The 24640-nt window shown below is 43.2% G+C and overlaps 1 protein-coding gene across 1 annotated transcript; it reads right to left on the reverse strand.

Moving 5' to 3' along the window:
- Positions 1 to 1332: 1332 nt before the first annotated feature.
- vars2 (valyl-tRNA synthetase 2, mitochondrial) lies at positions 1333 to 24400 on the reverse strand (the record flags this gene model as incomplete). The annotated part of the gene is given in 33 exon segments (XM_034126265.1): positions 1333 to 1482; positions 2957 to 3159; positions 3244 to 3355; positions 4199 to 4246; positions 4248 to 4433; positions 5926 to 6078; positions 6436 to 6566; positions 8706 to 8784; positions 8868 to 8936; positions 10014 to 10118; positions 10340 to 10465; positions 10550 to 10620; positions 11596 to 11689; positions 12313 to 12400; positions 12555 to 12631; positions 13188 to 13269; positions 15177 to 15280; positions 15426 to 15553; positions 16313 to 16403; positions 17183 to 17271; positions 17351 to 17459; positions 18585 to 18704; positions 19497 to 19578; positions 19917 to 19939; positions 19941 to 19997; positions 19999 to 20016; positions 20978 to 21044; positions 21114 to 21190; positions 21192 to 21236; positions 22056 to 22156; positions 22233 to 22314; positions 23876 to 24056; positions 24187 to 24400. Coding segments are annotated over 33 exon segments (3156 nt in total), but the record flags the coding sequence as incomplete, so codon positions are not given.
- Positions 24401 to 24640: the final 240 nt, after the last annotated feature.

Consider the following 24640-nt stretch of genomic DNA (forward strand, 5'->3'; position numbering starts at 1 on the left):
AGGAGGAACAGGGGAGGGAAGGGAGGAGGAGGAGGAGGAGGGGGAGGAGCAGGGAGGAGGAGGGAGGAGGAGGGAGGAGCAGGGAGGAGGAGGGAGGAGCAGGGAGGAGCAGGGAGGAACAGGAAGAGGAGGGAGGAACAGGGAGGAGGAACAGGGAGGAGCAGGGAGGAGCAGGGAGGAGCAGGGAGGAGGAACAGGGAGGAGCAGGGAGGAACAGGGAGGAACAGGGAGGAGCAGGGAGGAGCAGGGAGGAGGAGGGAGGAGCAGGGAGGAGCAGGGAGGAACAGGGAGGAGGAGGGAGGAACAGGGAGGAGGAACAGGGAGGAGCAGGGAGGAACAGGGAGGAGCAGGGAGGAGGAACAGGGAGGAGCAGGGAGGAGGAGCAGGGAGGAGGAACAGGGAGGAGCAGAGAGGAGGAGGGAGGAGCAGGGAGGAGGAGGGAGGAGCAGGGAGGAGGAGCAGGGAGGAGGAACAGGGAGGAGCAGGGAGGAGGAGCAGGGAGGAGGAACAGGGAGGAGCAGAGAGGAGGAGGAGGAGCAGGGAGGAGGAGCAGGGAGGAGGAACAGGGAGGAGCAGGAGGAGGAGGGAGGAGCAGGGAGGAGGAACAGGAGCATGGAGGAGTAGAAATATGAATGACATTACATTCAGTAATCAAGTAAGACATGAATCATCATTGTCTAATCATCTGATTGATAAATAACTTTATACATATATAAATAATGATATAAAAACAAACAAAGGATCATAAATGATGAGATAAGTCGAAACAAGTTAACAAATGCAGTTCATCTGATGATCTGGACTTTTGAGGTAAAGATTGCTAATAAATGAAAGATAACATTCCACCATATTGAACAGCTCATTTTTATATTTTACTATATTCAATTCTTTGGTTATTTTTTGTAACCTTATTTGGTTATTTAACCTCTCTGCAAATATAGAATAGAAGTACAAATAAAACATGTCCTTACATTAAGAAACTCACTACTTTACAACAATGATCCATTCATTGATATACATTAGGAAGAGTGCAGATGAGTGCAGCTCCATCATTGAATGTATTGCCCTAGGAACAGGAGATATACATGTTTTCAGAAAGCTATGTTTGCTATAGAGCTTATTGTCTGCAATATTCAAAAAAAGCTTTTTCTCGAGGGAGCCCTTGTGATGCTAACTTCTGGGTCGGCATAGAAAAACACATCATTACCACTCTGTTGTGTTTCTTGCAGTGCAGGTGGCATTAAAACCAATAATCTGATCCAAAATATGAACCTTTCCACCTGTTCAGACCTCTGAGAAATGATGAACCAGATATAGCCATGCAGGCCTCACCTTGCTGTCCGTCTGCTCCCTGATGTGAGCAGGAACCTTGCTCTGGGAGTCCTGCTCCTGCTGTCTGAGGAGGAGCTGCTCCAGCTTTGGGAGGAGTCTGTCTCTGCGCAGGGACAGCTGCTGCACCTGTTTGTCCACGTCCACTCCACTCTGAGGACAAACTGTACGTTACACATCACCACGCCAACCTTCATGTCAGCCAGTGCTTACAGTACATTCATCTCATTCTGGTTTGCATTTGAAGTTCAGGTCACACACACGAAAATATTGGCCAATGTGTTTGATTATTACACGGCTTGGATGAATACTTGATTCTTATTGGTCAATTTGGACATTGCAGAGGTTGTTGATTATCGCTAACAGACTGCTAAGGAGAACAGAGCGTTGTTAAGAAGGATGCTCTTATCAATGGACTATGTGCAGTCATACCTAACAACAGGAGGAAGCTTAGGATGTGTGATGGCTAAACTCTCGCCAGTAAAGAAAAGAAAAAGAGTGAAAGAGATTCAAATACGAGCACTGGACGTCAGAGAAATCCCCAGAAGAAAACATTCGAAGCTGTGCACAGTGGAACAGAATATTTGTTCTTGGAGGAAGCAATAAGATTATTTTTAAATCAATATTGTGAGTCAAGTGGTTGATTCCTCCATTATGTAGCCGTGTAATAAGCAGGGTAATGTGCAGCGTGGTGGTCCTTATTAATAAAGAGAAATCATTAACGACCGCCTCGCTGCACATTATCTCTTACTTCTTTCTTCTTCATCATTTCATTAAAGGTAGGGTAGGTAAGTTTGAGAAACCGGCTCGAGATCGCAAGAATTTGAAAATACACAGCCGGAAAAAATCTCCCACTTCCTTACAGAGCCCCTCCTCCAACACACACGAACGTGCACATGACCAATGAGGGCACGAGATAAGTTTGTGCACAGATGGAAGGCTGACAGGCAGGTAGGCCATCCAGTTATTTTAGCCGGGCCGGCTAAATGATTGGTCGTGCTTTATACAGTATTACGGCTTCCACAGATGACATTTTTTTATGGATTTATTGTCAAAGCACTTAAGATATTCATTGCTATCGGGATGTTAAGAGCATTCCATGGAATATAACAAAAAGTGTATCTCGAGCCGGTTTCTCAAACTTACCTACCCCACCTTTAAGATCAGAAGTGGTGCATTTGATTATCACCCTGGATATTCATTCTGTCATACATCTACACAACAGCTTTTCAATTTGATCACATTTTCAGCGCTAAATCTTTGTGTACAGTTTAGAATTAGAAATAAGTAGATTCATGAAGATGTTTCTATGTGAAGCTGATGTCTGTCTAGTATCGATGTGACTGACATGAGCTTACCGGTGGTGTGGTCAAATAAATAAATCACTTATCAATCATTGATCTTGGATGATCGATTCATTGATGATTGACTTATATCAATCGTAAATCAATCATTCATCTGAAATCATGCTTGTTTTATTATTGATTGATCGATGAGGGCGGAATAGGATTTTACTTTTACTGAATAAAAAGGATCAAAAATAGGCTATTCATCTTTTTGTCCTCCACTCTTCAGTTTGCTGACAGCTGTGAGCTTCAATATGACAGAGCAGCAGGAGGTAACACACCTGGATGTGGAGGTGTAGCTGACAGGTGTGGTCCACCACAGCCACCAGGCTGCCTGTAGGTGGGGGGGTGGAGAGGAGAGCAGGGGGGCACTCTGCTCCATCAGGACAGTGGATATGGAGGCTGGAGATACGGCATAAAGTCCAGACAGCTGATCCGAAGTGAAGCAGGACCTGAGCCTGGCTGGGGGAGCACACCGCCCACACTGACACACAGGGACACGTCAGACACCACATGGAAACACATTTATATCCAATGTTCTTTGAGTGTTTTTGTTGAAAGAACTTACTGGCAGGTTTTTCTTTGGTCATGCCACACTGGGCTCGTAGCGATCGGGCCGCTCGGATCACTTCCTGCACCAACAGGAAGTCTCTCTCCTCGTCAGGGAAGTGCCAGTGTGCCTGTCAGGATGAGAGGTTAGAGAGGAGAACACGTCAGCTAAAACACACGGAGAGTGGAGATCCAGCCAAAAACATCAGAACACAAAGCACAGATAACGTGAGTTATTATTTTCTTTTTAAAGCCCAGGAACCCCATTATAGGAATGTCCTCTAATTTGGCACACATGTTCTCTTGGACTCAAGTATGATTAGTTTAGGGGTCAAAGGTAAAGGTCACTTAGACTGCAAAAAATACATCTTTGGCCATAACTCAAGAAATCATTGCTAGTCATGACAATTTCACACAGATGTTTAATAAGGATAGAATGATGAAGTGGTCATTGTAGTCCAAATGTGGTGATGTACGCCTCTTTACATCTGAAGAGCCTCTTTGTGCTTCTCGTTTGCTGTTTGACTTTTTATCAAATGTTACCTTGGAAAGACAACATACTCATCTAAGAGAACAACTCATCTGAAGATGTGATGTAGCAACATTTATGCTAACGTTAAAGTAGCTTTATCAAGATACGCTACATTACGCTGAGTCAGCTGTCTGTGCTGTTACAGGCTCTCCATCCACATCAAATAGGTGAGGGATTAAGGTCAGACTTGAATTATAGCTACCAATATTACTACCCAATATTTAGTTCTGAAGTTACAAACATAAAAGTGAAAATATATTTTACACACTACTGTGTTTGTTATCTGTTATTATTTTAATATCATGCCTATTGTACCTCATCGTATTCCTTTAAACATGTTATATCATGTACATATGCTGTGTTTGCTATTCAAATAAAGCTTATTATTATTATTATTTTATTGTCATGATGTAAATCTGGAGTTGGATGCTTGCGTTCCTACCAGCTGGGAGGAGCGGGGGTACGGCTGCAGACACAGGGTGGGGGGGGACAGCGGCAGCAGCAGGGCTGAAGGGCTGGAGCCTCTGCCACAGCTCCTCAGTGATGAAGGGCATGAAGGGGGAGAGCAGGGCGAGAGACACGGACACACAGTGGAAGAGGACGCTGCGGACCCCCTGCTGAGCCCCCACACTCTGCTCTGTGTCCGGGGGCAGCGCCAGCACAGGCTTCACACACTCCTGCAACACACACACACACACACACACACACACACACACACACACACACACACACACACACACACACACACACACACACACACACACACACACACACACACACACACACACACAACACACACACACACACACACACACACACACACACACACACACACACACACACACACACACACACACACACACACACACACACACACACACACACACACACACACCTTTGAGACTGAGCACCATGTATAATGCTAACAATACAGAGGGAAAAAAACGAATGCGTAATTCTAATCGGTCTTTTTGATGTTGATGATTAGTGTAACCGTAATACAGTTGATCAGGAATGAGTCCTAAAACACGGAAATGAGTCAGCATTTAATCACTCCCCTGTCTCCCCCATGTGCTTTGTTTTCGTCTGTGCTGTACACAAGCTTGAGAGATTTTCACTTATTGTTCTGTGACAATAAAATATGTTGATAAATACCCCACTGGTGAATGTCCGAAGCATGTCATGTGTCTTAAAAACAGCCAACAAGTGAAAACATTTGCCAATTAATCGCCATCACACGTAGGGCGGTGGTGGCTCAGTCCGTAGGGACTCGGCCTGGGAATTGGAAGGTTACCGGTTCGAATCTCGGAACGACCAAGTAACTACCGAGGTGCCCCTGAGCAAGGTGCTGTCCCTACACTGCTCCCCGAGCGCTGACCTAATGGCTGCTCACTGCTCCTAACACTAGGATGGGTCAAATGCAAAGATCTAGGGCGGTGGTGGCGAAGTCGATAGGGACTTGGCTTGGCAACTGGAAGGTCACCAGTTCGAGTCCCGGCAAGACCAAGTGCTACCGAGGTGTCCCTGAGCAAGGCACCGTTCCCTACACTGCTCCCCGGGCGCCGTCCACGCCAGCACACTGCTCCTAACACTAGGATGGGTCAAATGCAGAGGAACAATTTCGTTACATAGTACCTGTACTGTGAAATGACAATAAGAGCAATTTAATTTAACGTAACATTAGCCTCCTTTAGCCTAGCGGTGGTGATATGAATTCATGTGACCGTGCTGTAGTTCCTTTTAAATTATGACTAAAATATATTTTATAAATCCCCATGGCAAAATACAGTTCTTCACTATGGTGTTTTTTACAATGACACAAATAGGCCTGAAATACACACATACACAACTTAATGGAGAGTGTCAGAGCAGGGGCTGTCAGTGTTCTGGCATTCTGAAGCAGCTGAGGTGCAGTGCCTTGCTCAAGGGCACATTGGCAGGTCCCAGGAGGCTGTCTTGCACCTCTCCAACTACCAGTCCGCACCATAGTTTGGTCCAACCGGGACTTGAACCGGCGACCAATTGGTTTGCAGGCCGAGTCCCTACAGACAAAGCTACTATCTTAACGTCAGATTTTTACTCCTGGCTATTGCATTTACCCTTCCAAAATCTAATGTGTGCAGAACACAAATCCGTCATCCCTGCACCACTGTGTGAGTTGCTCCTCACCATGTAGACGTCACACAGGCTGTGCACCCAGAAGGAGTGCAGGGCTGAGGTGACGGTGTGCAGCTTAGAGGCCTCCAGGCCCTGCTCACACTGCAGCACGGTGCTGTACAGCCGGGAGCAGACCCAGCGCTCCATGCTGCCCACTGCTGCCGTCTGAAGAGGGAGAGGGATACAGTTATATAATATACTCATATATTCAGTGTTTATACAACAAAGTGAGATGCAGTTACAATTACAAATCAAAAGAAAAGAAGAAAAAACATATTTGTATGAAATAGTTAACAGAACAAAAAACATCAATAATTCTGATCAATTGTCATATTTAACCTGAGAGTCATTAGTAATGTATTGCTTTGATACACTTGATGTTTGGTTTTTTTCAACTACATACTACAATGTAACTACAATTAGTGTTTGAACATCTTATTCATTAAAAGACAAGCATTTTACCAATAACAGCCCAAGGTTTTACATCAAAATAAGAATACAAATATAGTCCAGCTGCTGTACCTGCTCCAGTGTTGTCACTGGTGTGGAGCTGTCCCCCAGCACTCCCAGCGTGAACTTCAGCGTCTGCCACATCTTGTTACAGAAGTGTCTGCAGCTCAGGACCTCAGATATGGACAGACTGATGTCCTCTCCTGAGGAAGAGGCAGAGAAAAGGCATACACAGGGTGAAGGAAAATACAAATCCAGGAAATAATAACTTCTTCAAAGCCAAATATTGGGCTTAAGATAACATTGACATATGAACACTAATATCTAATTACATCCTCCTTGGGTCCAGGGTGACTCGTGCTAAAGTTGAAGAAATACCCTGGAGGCGTCCCTGAGCATTCAGACCAATGGGACAGCGGTGTTGTCACAGTGACATCTGACCAGAGTTGGGTGTAACACGTTACAAAGTAATAATATTACTTTTGTCGGTAACGGAGTAGTGTAACGCGTTACTTTTATAATTCAGTAATCACACTACAGTTACTAACATTGCCCCGACACGCGTTACTTCGTTACTTTTATAAAATCAGTCATAATCACACTGACAGACAAGAGGGGTTTCCGCCGCAGGTTTATATGTACGTAATCTGCGCAACTTGCGCGTCCACATCTCCACGTGCAGTGCTGCATAAACATGGCTGAGTCAGTGATAACTTTCGAGGGGTGGAGGTATGCCCATTATTTTGAGTTCGTCCGAAGAATAGACAGGAATGTGACGGTGAGGTGCAAACTGTGTCCAGGCCAGAAGCTGTTATCCACTGCTGTAAACACCACGTCAAACCTCAACAAACACCTGCAAAGAACATATGCTAAGCTGTCTTGCAAGCTTGTTGTGGTAGGCTGGTAGCCTATTTTATTAAAGAGCATATAAAAAGAAAGACTTGTGTTATGTCTTTCTTATTGTAATAGTAATTGGGGGTGCAAGTGGAGTCTCGCAGAGGCAAAACTGTGGCGCGCTTACACTGTAGGTGCGCCGCAGTCTGCGTGATCTGCCTGTAGGGAGGGGCGGGCCGGCCCTGCGAGTAAAGTAACAAGTAACGAGTAAAGTAACGAGTAAAGTAACGAGTTACTTTATGTAGAGAGTAACGAAGTAGTGTAATATATTACTTTTTTTTTTAAAGTAATATGTAATATGTAATATATTACTTTTATTTAGTAACGACCCCATCTCTGCATCTGACCACCAAAATGTAATCAAATGTCCTTGAATCCCTGGGGATGTGTGTGCCAAATGTGTAAAACATTTCCCAGGGCGTTACTGAAATATTCATTAACAAAAATGGGATGTATGTGAGATGACAGAGAATCTAATCAGTTCATAAATTCCATCGATGCGTTTCTCAGATATCACATTCTCGAGAACAAAACAAGGAACAGATGCAGCAATTGTTGGTATTAAGAAAGTGCTAAAGTTTCATACCCAGCCCTTGCCTTACATCAAATGACACACTCATTGTCCCGTGGGGGGGTAAATCCACCAGGCACAGAGAGGACTAACCAGAGACATGTCACATGGCAGAAACACTGTGTATCAGGCTCTTCCTACATCCAGGACATGGTTAAACCATACACTCCAGCACGTGCACTTCTCTCTGCATCGACCAATCAGCTCGCTTCTCCCTTACTGTAGGTGGGACCGAGGTAGCCCCCAATAAAAACATGCCTGCTTGCTATCCTGGCTGAAAATGGTGTAATGAGCTTCCCTTTACTATCAGGACAGGACAAAGTCTACACATCTTCTGCAGCAGACTGAAAAAAAACCACCCATTTCCACTTGGCCTATAAAAAAACGTCTGTATGTGCATTGCAGTAGCACATGAGCCATATGGGTACCTTCCCTCTACGTCATGGCCCCGCCCCCTTTTTTGGTGAAAACATTCGCTGTCATCTGACCGGTGGTAAATACAGATTGCGAGGTCTTTCCCAATTCAATCAAAATGTAAGGAAACCGTGCAGTTTTTTATTTACAAGGAGCCCAAATATGATGGTCAGTCAGACAGTCCATTACATGATGTCATTAGAGATCAATGAATAGGTATGATGGTGAAATTAGAAGCAATAGGGGATCGATGTCCTTTCAGTCTGACAAATGGCTAACACTAAAATAAAAGTGTTTTATATTTCCGTTCAGTTATGTGAAACATGCTGTCATCACTCTGCTACCAGGGGGCAACCAGTAAGTGTTAACCATCACAACCCATCATATCTTCCTTCCATGCCCAGTCACACAGCTCCACACACTCATCCTCCCCCCGTCAGATAACGTGTGCAGAGTCACTCACCCTGCATCTTGTGAGAGCAGAGGGCGAATCTCAGAGCATCGGTCCCACACTGAGGGATCCCTCTGGGGAAGTCTTTCCTCTGTGGGAAAGCAGATGGGAGAGACAGATAAGAGAGGAAGTAATGAGTGTGCTCAGTCAGCCACAAAAGAACAGATCGCTGACCTGCGCTTCCATGGAAACCAGATGCTCCCGGGGCTCCAGGTTTCCCTCCTGCACTTTCTCTTGAAGTCTCTGCGAGGAAACAAACAAGCAAATGTCTTCAGAGGGAGTCTGAACAGACGGCTGACTCAGCGGGGGGGGTTCCTGCTTACAGCTGTCTTGTCACCTCACAACAGGAAAGGATTCATCTTCTCACATCCCAGAGATTACACTCCAAGGATCAGTTATTGTCATTCTGCACCACAGGGTCGCACAATTAATGCAGCCGATGCAACACAAGAAAAACATGATGAAGCCTTAGTTTGAGACTTAATCTGTTATTATACTGCAAACATAATAGTGTGGTGCTGGCAGCTGATAAAGACTTACAAAAAGATTGATTGAGTTTTGGAAAGTAGAAGAAAACTCTTGTTTTTTAACAATCAAATGCCTTTATTGTAATGACATTGTCATGTTAGTCCTAAAAACGAATTCCTTGGGGATGTGCTGGAAAAATAAAGGAATGTTGGCTGGGTGATACTTCCTGTGAAAGGAAGGAGGAAGACAACCCTTCGAGGATAGGCCTTTTTACATTTATCTAGTAGAGGTTCAAATCTCCATTCATCTGAGCCAAGAGGAATCGGAGGCGGGGCTTAAGGAAAACTCAAGTGCACATTCCCTATGGACCTGGATGATCCGGATACTTTTTTAATCTAGTCAGTCCATTTAGGGCTTTATGCGCCACTGAGCAACTCTCATAGGAATGAACGGTGCCCCGCCTTCAACGCTGTATCCAGTTCTCTTTATACATCCATGGTACAGATGCCTATGTACCTTGTCATTATCATTTAACATCCACAATAGTTTTGTAGCGAACAACAGGAGGAGGGAGGTGTGTTTCTTACAACTACTTTCAGTTTCTGTTCATGCTGATGGTGGAAGAATTTACAATGGCTTTTTGTTCTCTCAAAAACAGGAAGAAGGCAGGTGGATGTAAGGGTGTGGTGGATATGTGGTGTTTTCAAAAACACAGAATATATGACCTTAGACTGTTAAAGTTGTTCTGTATATTGATTGAGATAACTAAACAGAACATGTCCACCTCCTGGCCCTTCAGAGGTAGACATCAGCAGGTCATGAACAGTACCACAGAGTAGCAGGCCCACCTACCTCCAGAGAGACCCCATGTATCACATCTAAAGGGTCGATGACATTTCCCAGAGATTTACTCATCTTCCTGCCATGCTTATCTCTCACCATAGAGTGGAAGAGAACCTGAAAGGCATGATGGGAACAGGAAAGAGATTCAGAGGAATTCAGGCAAAACAACTATTTATGTTTAAATAGAAAGAGCATGGTTTCGGTTCAAATGGACCCTTTTATGGCAGAAACGAATAAATGCTATAAGCTCCTGTGTAGGACCAACAGTGATAATAATAATAATAATAATATTTGTTGTATAACCTCTGTATTTTCTGGGTGTCTCCTCCTCCTACCTGTTTAAAGGGCAGCTGTCCGGTCAGCTCTGTGCCCAGCATCACCATCCTGGCCACCCAGAAGAAGACGAGGTCACTGCCCGTCTCCAGGAGGGAGTTGGGGTAGAAATGCTGCAGGTCAGGGGTCTGTGGGAGGGGAAGGTGTTATAACAAGCAGGGGGGGGGGGCTGTATACTGAGGACTGTGATCTGCTGAGAGGAGGTGCAGTACCTGCTCAGGCCAGCCCAGCATGGCGAAGGGGAACAGCCCCGAGGAGAACCACGTGTCCAGCACATCTGGGTCTGACAGAGTATGCAGATGTTAGTGATGAAGGAATACATCTGTATGTTATCATAAAGGTCAGAACAGAGCAGCAACTCTGTATATCAAATCAAACTTTAGGGAATATCATACTAACAGATTACCCAAATGTAGCTCAACCACCAATTCTTATATTCACTTCCAATAGTTCCATCAACCAAAGATATAAAAAACAGATGTTCATGATTTTGGTTCATCTTTAAAATGTTTATGCTTATAGTAAAATGTATTATGATCTATAAATGTATGTTTCTTTTATTTTTATTTGAAACATCTGGTACTGTACTATCATTTCAGCACTTGTACATGACTTCTATTCTAACCTTGAGACTTATACATATATTTATATTAAGCATGCAGTTTGTAGTTATTTCGCAATAAGTTTTGAGGTCTTTGACTGAAAACGATGTATTTGAATACAAAACATATTTTATTATAACCTTTCCGCTTCAAATTACTTTGTTTCCTTGTACTTTGATTAAATAAATTAATATTGAATTAGTTAGATAAAAAACATATATATATATAAATATCTGTAGTAAGTTCAATAAAATCAATGAAACAATGTATGATAGAAATAGTTGCAGCACAGCAGTGTTAGTAGTCGTAGAATTAGATAGCAAAAGCAAAAGCTAATATATTAGCAGGAGCAGCTTAGAGCAGGCTGTGGCTCAGGGGGGGGAATGGGCATTTATCAATCAGAGGGTCACCTAACCCTGACCCTAACCCTGCAGTCAACCTGTCAGAGTGTCCCTGGGCAAGATACTTAACCCAAAATAGCTCCTGTTAATGTCTACGCTATATAAGTATATGATTGGTATAAAAGCGTCAGCTAAATGATACGGTATGTAATGTAATGTTATATAGCAAATATGGGGGTGTGTGATGGTTATTGTACATTAGGAACAGAAACAGCAGAGAGGTAGGGGTAAGAGAGGGGGGGGGGGGGGAGTCACCCTGAGTCAGAGTGATATCCTCGGGCTTCACTCCATATCTGACAGCGGCTCTTTGTCGGGCCTCGTCCTCGCTCCGTCCCCAAACCCACCGCTCCTGGCACAAAACACACACACACACACACACACACACACACACACACACACACACACACACACACACACACACACACACACACACACACACACACACACACACACACACACACACACACACACACACACACACACACACACACACACACACACACACACACACACACACACACACACACACACACACACACACACACACACACACACACACACACACACACACACACACACACACACACACACACACACACACAATCACTTCATAGTAGTATTATTCTGAAATCCTGAGGTGGAAGTAGACACAGATCCTGCACTTAAGTAAAAGTATATGCATTCAAATATACTTAAAGTACGAAAGGTAAAGTGCTCATTATGCAGGATGGCTGATTCCAAATAGTAGCATTGTATTTTGGATTGAATTGCTACTGATGTATTATTATGTTTGATGCAGCTGGTAAAGGTGGAGTCAGATTGTGAATTGACTTAATATATAACTAGTCCTAATAAATAAAGTAGCAGGAAATGGAAATACTCAAGTAAAGATACTCAAAGTTGTACTTCAGTAAATGAATTTAGTTACTGTCCAACAAAGCTTAAATGATACACATATCCACAAACACCCACCTCCTGTGTGTTTGTGGAGTCAGGGAGCTGCACTTGGTAGGCGGGGATCTGATGACCCCACCAGAGCTGCCTGGAGATGCACCAATCACTGCGGGGCAAACAGAGCAACATTGTTGACAAGCAAAGAGCTCATTCATCAGCACAGTGGTGTCACCTCACACACACATCCCAGCAAAACACACCGCCATTGTCCTACTCTGGGCTAACACATGGATTTGGAGTCAAAGGTCAAAGGTCAGTACCTGATGTTGGACAGCCAGTTCCTCCAGGTCTTGCTGTAGTAGTGAGGGACGATCTGCAGCTGCCCGTCCTCCACAGCCTGACAGGGACATGGGACACTTTCACCAATGTGTACACCAAGGATGAGGTCACATGACTATTCATTACTATATTAACTAAAGTGTTTTTCAACCTTTTCTGAACCAAAAAAGATACAAAATGAAACATTTCCGTTCTTTCTTTCTTTTGACCACCACCCATACTAGGCTCCATCTGGGTTAGAATTTTGTCGAGGGTCCAGTTCAAAGTCTTTTCAAATATTTATCCTTGCTATTCATCTTGTCACCGGAACCTCTCCTGAATCACTTAACTCTACTGTATTATATCAACAAAGTCATATTGTGCTACCTACTGCCACCCACTGGCATTGAAGAGTATTTCATTACTTAACCAGTCACTACGCTCAACATTGGCAAAGTATTTGCAGCAACTAAATAAAAAAAGTGAAATGTTGCAATTTCCCACGTGACATTCTCTCACGGTTGAAAATCACAGATTTACATGACGGGGCATGACATGAAAACCTGTGATACGAATAAAAAAAGAAAAATGGCATACATAAAGTTTGACCTCACTAAGCACCTCCTCCAGCTCACCTGGATAGCCTGTTTTGCCATTTCATCACAGCTGATAAACCACTGCTTCTTCAGAAGAGGTTCAATGATGTCTCCTGAGCGGCTGACACACGGAGGGAGGAAGGAGAAGAAGGGACTTAAAACTACGTTTTTGTATGCAGTGTGTATTGCAGTGGGTAGGCCAGTGTGTGTGTGTGTGTGTGTGTGTGTGTGTGTGTGTGTGTGTGTATGCAGTGTGTATGCAGTGGGTAGGCAGTGTGTGTGTGTGTGTGTGTGTGTGTGTGTATGCAGTGTGTATGCAGTGGGTAGGGCAGTGTGTGTGTGTGTGTGTGTGTGTGTGTGTGTGGTGTGTGTATGCAGGGTGTATGCAGTGGGTAGGCAGTGTGTGTGTGTGTGTGTGTGTGTGTGTGTGTGTGTGTGTGTGTGTGTGTGTATGCAGGGTGTATGCAGTGGGTAGGCAGTGTGTGTGTGTGTGTGTGTGTGTGTGTGTGTGTGTGTGTGTGTGTGTGTGTGCAGTGTGTATGCAGGGTGTATGCAGTGGGTAGGCAGTGTGTGTGTGTGTGTGTGTGTGTGTATATGCAGGGTGTATGCAGTGGGTAGGCAGTGTGTGTGTGTGTGTGTGTGTGTGTGTGTATGCAGGGTGTATGCAGTGTGTGTGCAGTGTGTATGCAGGGTGTATGCAGTGGGTAGGCAGTGTGTGTGTGTGTGTGTGTATATGCAGGGTGTGTGCAGTGGGTAGGCAGTGTGTGTGTGTAGTGTGTATGCAGGGTGTATGCAGTGGGTAGGCAGTGTGTGTGTGTGTGTGTGTGTATGCAGTGGGTAGGCAGTGTGTGTGCAGTGTGTATGCAGGGTGTATGCAGTGGGTAGGCAGTGTGTGTGTGCAGTGTGTATGCAGGGTGTGTGCAGTGGGTAGGCAGTGTGTGTGCAGTGTGTATGCAGGGTGTATGCAGTGGGGTAGGCAGTGTGTGTGTGTGTGTATGCAGGGTGTATGCAGTGGGTAGGCAGTGTGTGTGTGTGTGTGGTGTGTATGCAGGGTGTATGCAGTGGTAGGAAGTGTGTGTGTGTGTGTGTATGCAGGGTGTATGCAGTGGGTAGGCAGTGTGTGTGTGTGTGTATGCAGGGTGTATGCAGTGGGTAGGCAGTGTGTGTGTGTGTGTGTATGCAGGGTGTATGCAGTGGGTAGGCAGTGTGTGTGTGTGTGTATGCAGGGTGTATGCAGTGGGTAGGCAGTGTGTGTGTGTGTGTATGCAGGGTGTATGCAGTGGGTAGGCAGTGTGTGTGCAGTGTGTATGCAGGGTGTATGCAGTGGGTAGGCAGTGTGTGTGCAGTGTGTATGCAGTGTGTAGGCAGTGTGATTGTGCAGGTCATTTATTTGTTCCTTATCTTTGTCTTTGAGTTACCGTGGTAGTTGAGGGAGGTTCCTTCTTGATGGAGCAGAAGGCACATGAGGATGAGGGCTACTTAATACTGGAAATAGTCACTTAAGCCAAATTGAGCCAACCCACGTGCTGCCATATCAAGGGTTTGAGCTTCATTGACTTGTTACAGTGTTTCCATGTTGGTTATACCTAGTCTGCTATTTGGTTTGGCCATGCCACTGTATAGGTTATCTCATGTGTCATTGTGGTAGGTTGTTTTGTTTAGTTACTGTTATATTTATTAGAGTTATTTACTGTTGACATCTTTTATAGCTAGTAAGATTGTTGTTTTATAATGTTTTTTGTTTTTTTGGGTAAAGAAAAACCCAGTTATCTTTAAACAACTCCTGTCCTTGTTACCTCAGTGCTTAGTCCCTTACAATGACCCTGTACTGTCCTCTTTGTGCTATAAGATGAAAAACAGCTGTTAAAGTAAGCCTTAGTATTAAGAGAAGCTGAGATATTTATGCAAACACAGAAAGTTAGAACAAGCCTGGTGTGTGTGTGTGTGTGTGTGTGTGTGTGTGTGTGTGTGTGTGTGTGTGTGTGTGTGTGTGCGTGCGTGCGTGCGCATGCGTGCGTGTCCCTCTACCTGCAGACGGGTAAAGTCATGGCGTGGTTCTTCTTTCCTCTGAACAGCTTCCTCTCCACCAGAGCGTCCACCACCATCTGCCTGGCATCGAAGCGCTTCACTCCCTGAGAGGAGACCAGGTGACACAACAGAAAGTCCAGCAGTGTTTACAGGACCCTGAGACAGCTGGCACACATGAGTCATTTCTCCTCAACACGTTACACAGTTATACCACAGATAATAACATAATAGTAACAGTGTGTTCAGCACCTGCAGCCACTGTCCGCAGGCCGTCGTCATGTTCCCGTCTCCACCAATCACAGTGAGGCGTGGCAGTGAGTGTCTCTGTGACAACAGGAAGTCAGTGTGGTCATGAGCGGGGGTCACCTTCACTGCACCTACATCACACACACACAGAGAAGTCCAGTTCACTCCATCAGACTGTTTGGGTTCAAGTATTGAAGATAAGAGCAGCAGTCGCTTTTAGATGATGTCGAAAACAGTTACTGGCTCACATTAAACCAATCAAATCAGTTTGTGCAATTAGAGGAGATCTGAATGAGTTAAATTGCAATAAAATATGTTGATACATATATAAACATATAAGCCTTATTTAATGTCGGGAAAAATACAACGGTAAGATCCAACATCCTGTATTTAAATATCTTAAGCAAATAAATAAATATTAAAAATAGATATTATATTCATATGACTATAATTGTCATTTATTTTGATGCTTTAGCAACAATGTTTCCTGTTACTTTGAACTGGTATTAAACCTAAAGCTGCAAATGAAAACATATTTAGTTGAGATACACAGATTGAGTCAAATGTACTTTTATTTGTGACTGACTGGTTGCTGATAAGGTCAAATCATTGTTTCCCATCGGTTCAGTGTTACAGGAAAAACTCTGCCATGGAATTGGAACAGGTTTTTTTCCTAGTTTAAGTTACTATAGTAACTAAGCTTGAACTATTTACAATTGGCTTTATAGAACCAAATCCACTGAGAATGATTCAGACCGGCTGAAATAAGCCTGGCTATTGTGGTTAACTCTTTATGGAAGGGGCCCGAGGTGGACTAGATGACAGGAACAGCTTCAGTGTGATGTACCAGCTCAGCGTGTGATTCTGTGTCTGACTGCAGTGTGTCTCACCAGTTCCCAGCTCCATGTCCACCAGAGGGTCAGTGATGATGGGCAGCAGTCTGCTGGTGAACGGGTGTCTGCACTGCTTCCCATGAAAGGCCTGGAAGTGGACAACATGGAAAGATGTATTGTTTTTGTTTTGATTTTTAAATAACAGGTGCTACATTGTGCTTTCAACGGAGCTCAAGCTATATTTATTATTTTTGGTGGTTATACTTGAAGGGTTATTCCACTTTATTACAATTTGGGTTTTTTTTGGTGTATTTTTTATCATTTCTCTTGGTGTAGGAAGTCAGAGGCATCCCGGTAAGGTGAAAGATACATGAGCATTCAGAAGAAATGTCCCTTCTTTTAACAGGAAGACTAAGAGCACACAGCTACAAAAAGCACATTATGTCAAAGGTGTAGCAGCACTACTTGTGTATGCTGTTCTTGAGTTGTTTTCAACTTTGATCACCTGACTTTGACTAAACTCCCAGATATTAATCCAACGTAATACTTAATCAGTACAAAGGAGTCATTCGATTTCAAACATTGCCAAATTGCAAGATAGGACACTGCCTCCTAGTGGTGAACACTTTAATAAACACTATATCACTGCGGCAAGACACAAAGCAAACAACACATGATTCATTATAAATCTGAGATTTTAGACTGTACATTTTTACAGTCTGGCTCATTTGGGTGGGGAAAGTCTGATGCAATACATTTGTAAAACATATATACAGTATTGATTTCCTTATATTGCCTCATAAGTATTCATATAACCCTAACCCTGCAACATACAGGGTCGACCTACAACAAAACGTCATCACTGCACCACTCTATTCCCAGAGTCGGACTCAGCCTTATTAAAACCTCCATTAAACTGGCACTAGCCTGGTAGCGAGGGTCTTCAGGGTGAACAGCTACAGCCACATCCCCCAGCATGGTCTCAGGACGGGTGGTGGACACCGCCACTTCTCCATCTGAAATACAGGGACGAGGGATATTAGAATAGGACATAAAGAGACAGTACAACATGAATCAGCTGTCACTAAGACTCACCGTGGCCTTCTATGGCGTACGCAAAGGTGAGCATGGTTCCAAACTCCACCTTGTTGTCATAACCAGGGACACACAGCAGGGTGGGGCCACTCAGATCTTTGGAGTCAACCTGACAGCAAACACACATGTTGGTTATTACATTAGGGGAATACCCAACAGAATGAGCTTTCTAAAACCTTGCAATAGGTGGAGGAAATAAGAGACATGCTTGAGAAGTGCGTCAAAGTTTGAAAATGATACTACAGTGAGTGGGTTCCACTCCTGAGACCTGGGATCATTTCCGGCATCCCCTCTATCTCCCCACTGTATCTCTAATAAAGGCACTCTCTGGCTCCAAAAATATATATTTGTTTTATTATGAAACTTGGCTGTCATTGAAAATCTATTACTGTGCATGTCAATCAATGACGATTAATATACTTTAAAGATGTATATTTTAACTGTCTATAAAATATTCTCTTTTTAATCAATTTGTTTTTGTGTATGATATAACTTTTGAAGACTTTTTTGGGCCACCGGTGCCGTTATTCAAGAGACAGTGTATAAATGGGGAGCGGGGATGACAAGCGGCAAATGGTGCAGGACTGGATTGGAACCAGGTCCTCTGCATTCATTGAGAGCCTTATTTGTTTTCCTTTTATCTGCTGGTTCCAAAGCCTGACACTGAAAGACAGGAACAGCCTGAACAGCATTTGTAAAACCTGCTCTAAGGTCATCGGAGTGAAACAGAGAGACTTAAACTCCTTCTGTAACCAACAGATTCTGTGGAAAGCAGCGAGCATTCTGAACTCTCCAGGTCATGTTCTTCAGATGAATTTCATCTGATGCCATCAGGGCGTAGATATGCTCTACCTGCTCTTAAGACTAATCGCTTTTCAAAATCATTCATCCCCTCTGCACTCAAACTTTGAAATGCTTAATAGGTTTTTTGACTTGATTATTTATTTACCTATTTATTGTGATGCTATGAACTATTTATCGTGTAAATTGGAATGATCCACATCCAGGCTCCCAGGTGTATCCATGTGTGTTCTTCCTGTATGTTCCTGCTGGTGTACGTGACATAAGCTGCTCATAACCAATTGCACCTTGCGGGATTAATAAAGTTGTTGATTGATTAATTGATTGATTGATTGAAGCCTGAGTACAAATGTAAAGTTTTCTTCCCATGTGTGTCTCCATTATTTCCTCCTATCCTGTTGTAATAACTGTACATCCAGGTGAAGAGGATCACCTCGATGTCTGAGATGGCCGACTCCAGAGCACAGCTCCAGTTGACCAGAGCCTCAGAGCGGTAGATCCTCCCCGAGTCAGCCAGCCTGACGAAGGCCTCGCTCACCGCCCTGCTGAACACCTGAGGGGGCAGAGAGGTTCAGGACAGACTGCTCACAGTCACACTCTAGACATGTATTATTTATTCTAAGAGCCTAATCTTCACTCCATACATCCAATAGAATATGTCAATACACTGAAACATGCAAGGAGATATTTATTATAATTATAAACCGTACAAATGTTTGTCAATGTATATGAATGCACCGAATACTAACTGTTAAAGCACTGCAATACACTACTGTCTTTGAATGTCTCAGCAGTCTCCTGATGCACCTTTAACTGCTGATCTGTGCTTTCCTTCAGCTTGCACAAATGACCAATGGCACAATGAATCACACGTTTCCAATGCAGATGTTTTGTGTACCTTCACAGTTTGCTGCAGTTAGTACAATGTACGTATAGTAATATATCACTTTATGTCATCAAACATTTAGTTTGAGTTGGTCTGTAAAAGTGTTTTGTAAATGATGTTGAATGATTAATATGGTGTAGTCTATGGATACTATATAGATATTTATTATTTTATTGCAGGTATGATTATATGTACTGTTAATGTTTTGTTTTTTATATTTTCATGTTCAATTCCTAGTTGACATGCTGTTGTAACAAACATTTCCTTATTTGGGATGGACAGCATACAGTATATCTAATCCATTTTACCTACTTAATCCTTTATCTCTTAACATATGACCCACTTGGGAGGGACGCTATGTTTACAATGACATCAGGAACAATCACATGAACGTGTAACACCTACAGCACTCCTTCAGGAGGTATAATAAGTGTGTGTTAGATATGAGTGTCCTCTTACTGGGTCCATGGTGAAGCAGGCTCTGCTCCAGTCCAGAGAGGCTCCCAGACTCCTCAGCTGCTGGTAGATCTCCTCTCCCCTCCTGCACATGCACACACACATGCACACACACACACACACACACACACACACACACACACACACACACACACACACACACACACACACACACACACACACACACACACACACACACACACACACACACACACACACACACACACACACACACACACACACACACCACACACACACACACACACACACACACAACACCACACACACACACACACACACACACACACACACACACACACACACACACACACACACACACACACACACACACACACACACAGCTCAGAGATGACACCATGTTGAGACACAGGGGGGGAGTGATGGTGAGAGGGGGGGACTCACTCGTTCTTCCATTTCCACACCTCCCCTCAGAAACTCCTGCCTGGTGAAGTCCTGCCTGCGCCTGCCTGTCTCCCTCAGCAGCCCTCCTCTCCACCACTGTCTGACACACACACACACACACACACACACACACACACACACACGCTAGCATTAGCACTATAAGATAACATTTAAATACATTTTTAAAAAGACTATACAAAATCAGTATAAAACTAATCAGAACAAGCTGAAATAGAATAAGACAATATAGTACAAATATAAAGGTTAGTGCAGAGTAAGATATGATTCATTAGATTATTTCATAAAGGCAGCAACAAAAAGGAAAATACGTCACCCTTTATTTAAAATATGGGAGAGTTGCAGCAGACCTGAGGTTTCTGGGAGTTTGCTCCAGATATTTGTAGCATAATAAGTGAATGCTGCTCCTCCATGTTTAGTTCTGACCTTTAAACTTGATGTATCCTTAAGCTGATAATAAGCTGACTTTATAATTGTCTTAATGTGACTGATTTCTGACATTTCCATTGGTTTTAGTAGTACACTGACTTTGCAATTCAGTTTGTTGTTGTAGATATGTGAATCCAGATTAAAAAGAAACCTAATTCACCATCTATTAGTCAAAAAGTAAATATTCATCATGTTTAAAAGGCTTTGAGACATGTCATGACTGCTGAAGCTAATAATGACGCTTCAGCAGTATAGGGTCAATGTGCATGCTGCGACCAGCAGGAGGAGTTTAGACTTCTTAGTTGTTTTGTGTTTGTTTGAAATGTTTTTTGTTCCAGCAGCTATTGCTCAGAAGAACAAGTTGTAGCAGAGTTTCTCAGAAGCTGTGGAAGCAATGGCTATTTATTTATTTATTTAATAGTTTGTTCCAGTGGTTTTTAATGTGATGGAGCGTGGGGTACTTTTAAAAAAAGGGGCCCTATTTTGCCCTATATAGGTTTTGTGCATGTAAATGGTCTGCAAAGGCTAAAATCCCAAAGTGACTCTCCCACTGAGAGAATATTGGCCAATCACTTAAATGCCATGTGATGTACGAAGAGAAGAAGTAGTCCTACCTGTGTGGCGATGCCTGCATGGTCACAGCCTGGGACCCACAGCACCCTGTGGCCCTGCATCCTGCGCCTGGGGGACACACACTCAGTCAGAACATCAACATGACACTCCACATGCTGCAGCTGTGTGAGCAGTTACCATCGGACCAGAGCGTCCTCCACAGCCACAGTCAGAGCGTGGCCCAGGTGCAGACTGCCCGTCACGTTAGGGGGGGGGGATACACAGAGAGAAGGTCTGATCCACAGCGTGGGGCAACCTCTCCTGAGGGGCATCACAATATCACAAGTGAGAAATACTTAGAGAAACACAAACAAAATAGATTTTTTAAAAGACGGAGACAGTAATTAAATCACATGGTAAGAACTGAAATGGTGATAAAGATAAATGGCATAGTATAACTGTTCAAGCCATTATGACTTCAAAGCTCAGTTGTTTCCGTTTCCATATGGGTTTAGTAGGTCATGAGCTGAGTGCAGAATGTAAAGCATTAAGTCAGTAATACAATATTAATAGATCATATAACTTGAAAGGAAAACCCTGATAAGTAAAAACAATAAAACATTGTGGTTGTTTTCTTTTGAAGATAACGTTTTTTTTTTTAAAGGTTAACAGCCGACAAAAATGGCTTAATTTTCGAGAAGCTTATCAGATTACGAAAGGCTGAGTCCCACCGTGGGATACTGATTTTAATCATAGGAAATATTGGTATGCATAAAGGGGATCTCATTTTTTATAATTTGTGTTCTCATTCTCATCAGGGTACAGAAAGATGAAACACATTCGACACTTAATCATCAAAGCAACCAAGAATCATTCGTGTTAACAGGAAGATGTATCTATCATCTGCACACAAATGTCAGAATATAAACATGTACAGCCCAGAAAAACAAGTGGTTCATATTAAGGGATTGGAAATGTTCCTTTAGCCTTCAAGCCCCTGGGGGGGGTGAGCCAGTGTTTGATTGACTTACCTCCTTCATTGCAATACTTAAAGATATTAGTTCTCATAAACTAATACATTTGAGTGATTTAGTGTTTGTGTATTTTAGTGTGATGTTGGGTTTGTTCTTTAATGCTCACATGCTGCTCTGGACTGAAGAAGCCCTCCTTCTCCCACCACTGGTACCAGCTGGACTCCACATACTCCGGACTGTAGGAGGGGGGGAGCGGCAGGCTGGTGTCTGCAGAGAACACGCACCTTTATAAAGTCTGCAGAGAGACAGGAGACAACGTGTGCAGTGACAGGAAGTGCCTCACCTTTCTTTGTCCCCGGAGCTGTGTGAGCCGTGTACTCGATCCTCTGCTTCTCACTCCATCCCAGCACTCCGTCTTCAGCAGGCTGGAACACAAACATCACAGCTGTTGCTGAACATTGTTTACTGACAAGAGGATTGCACTGCTCTATCTACACAGCATTCATATTTGCACCATCTCTCATTTACTTAATGCAAAATGCACTTTTGTACGTCTTTTATACATGAATATGTGTCCCCGGTGTTCCAGGGAACTCACCAAGTGTCAGAAAACACAACCCTCTCTCTTTTCCTCCATACCCAAATCTCTAAAAAAGGGGCTGCAACGGATCTGATACAGACTGATACAGATTTGAACATTCTCTGACGTCAGGAACGGAGGAGCTCCGCCTATATGGCCAACTCTCCACCTATCAGGGGAATGAGAGGTTGCCGTGGCATGGTAACAGCATGGTAACAGCATGGTAACATGACGCTCGTAACTCGGCCCCCTCCTTTGCAGGGGGGCGTGGTCAGCTGCAGCGCATGCAAAGACAGGGTGGAGGAGAGCAAAATAGAGCGAAATGAGGCATGGCTAAAATGCATGATCTGTTTGGTATTTTGAAAAAGAAAACGTATAAGTATACCTTATATATTGTATGGCCCTACAATATATCATTTAAATATAGCATGATAGGTCCACTTTAAATAAAAGCACAACAAATAAATGTAATCATCACTGCTAATGTGACCCGTCATTGAGAAAAGATTACGTTGATTTTCCAAAAGTGACATCTTTAGGATAATCTCAAAATGGGCTTAGAGTACGGCCAAATTCCAACCAACCCCTACACCCTTCCTCTCCCTGCTTCCACTACGCCTCATTAAGACCCACATTTTTAATTGTTTTTAATGTTTTGTTTTTAACAGAATTGTATTTTATTTAGTTTTTTTTGTGATTTTTTTCCTTTTATTATTATTATTTATTTAATTCCCGTTTTATTCAGTCCTGCATTGTTATGAAATGTTCTTTTTAATAACGAAACGATGTGTTACTGTGGTTATGACCTGGGAAGGGGCAGTTAGTATTGTTTTTATTTGTACCTTTTCTATGTGTTTATGAAACGCTTTGAGTTACCTTTGTGTATGAAAAGTGCTATATAAATAAAGATGTATATGATTTGATTAAGGGCTGATCCAAATCAACTATACAGGAGTGGGTTAAGGTTATCAATCCCTCCCATCAGCAGTCCTACCTGATCATGTGCATCATGTGCTGTTTCTAAATGTCATGGAGCACAATGTGTACCTTGACGACAGGTGTCATGTTGATGTGACCTAGAAGGTTGCATTACAAATAAAATGGTATACCTGTGTCTGGTCATAGACCAGTGTCATTCTGAGATGTGAGTTCTGCACTAATGCATCAAGTATTAAACCCAATATCACCATATGATATGATAGATCATAATCTCTAGAGTTTCTCCTTAGTGATGAACCAGCTTTGAAAGGTCATAAACGAATACACAAACCTTTCCTACCTTACTGAAAATGTCAGAGCAAAATCAAAGGGGCGGGGCATCTTTAACATTTCTCTGTCAACTCAGTAATCATGAGAATGTATATATCTTCTTCTTTTTTTTTTTTAAATACTTATTTCCTACTTACACTGTGTTGACCTGACAGTATGGCCTCCTCCCGCTCCCGCCTCCGCTTCTGGGCCTGGGGCCGAGAGGACAGTGGTGGAGATGAGGTAGAGGATGGAGGTTTGGGGAGGGTCCCTGAACACAGCCTGGCTGCTCCTCGGTCCCCCAGCCGAGCAGTCAGGACACGACCTGCCCTCCACATCCTCAGGAACACACACACAACCACACACATAGCATGTTCATTCAGAGAACCTTGCTAATACATTATTTGAATTTGAAATAATTGTATCTGCGATGACAGTTAGTATTTAAACAGGCTTTAGGTTGACTTACTGTGCCATCAACGACCTTCTAACTGAGCCACTTCGTCATTGTAAGCCCGAGAAAGTGCATTTCTATTGTGTTGCTGACTACATATACAATTTAAATTATTGTATAATCTCGTATAATAATTGTCATTTCATATCACTTTGTTTTAATATTATAGTTTAATAGTATATTCTCAGCATGTGGATGCTGGATGCTGTTTGTTGACGGACTGTTAAACTTCACGGTGCACCCGGAAGTGACCGCTGTCCGTCTGTAAATATCTTCCCCACCACACTACTAATGCACGGAGCATCCTGTTTACTTACAAAATAAAATGTCATTTTTGTATAATGTTCACCAAATAATGCAATATTAATGTTTTCAATGCTGGTTCATTGAATATAAACTATTATGACATAACACAGTGATTTGGGGTGATTTGTATGACTCCATAATTGTATAGCAGATAATGGTTTTG

This window comes from Trematomus bernacchii, unplaced genomic scaffold, assembly GCF_902827165.1.
Source record: "Trematomus bernacchii unplaced genomic scaffold, fTreBer1.1, whole genome shotgun sequence".
Classification (NCBI taxonomy): Eukaryota; Metazoa; Chordata; class Actinopteri; order Perciformes; family Nototheniidae; genus Trematomus; species Trematomus bernacchii.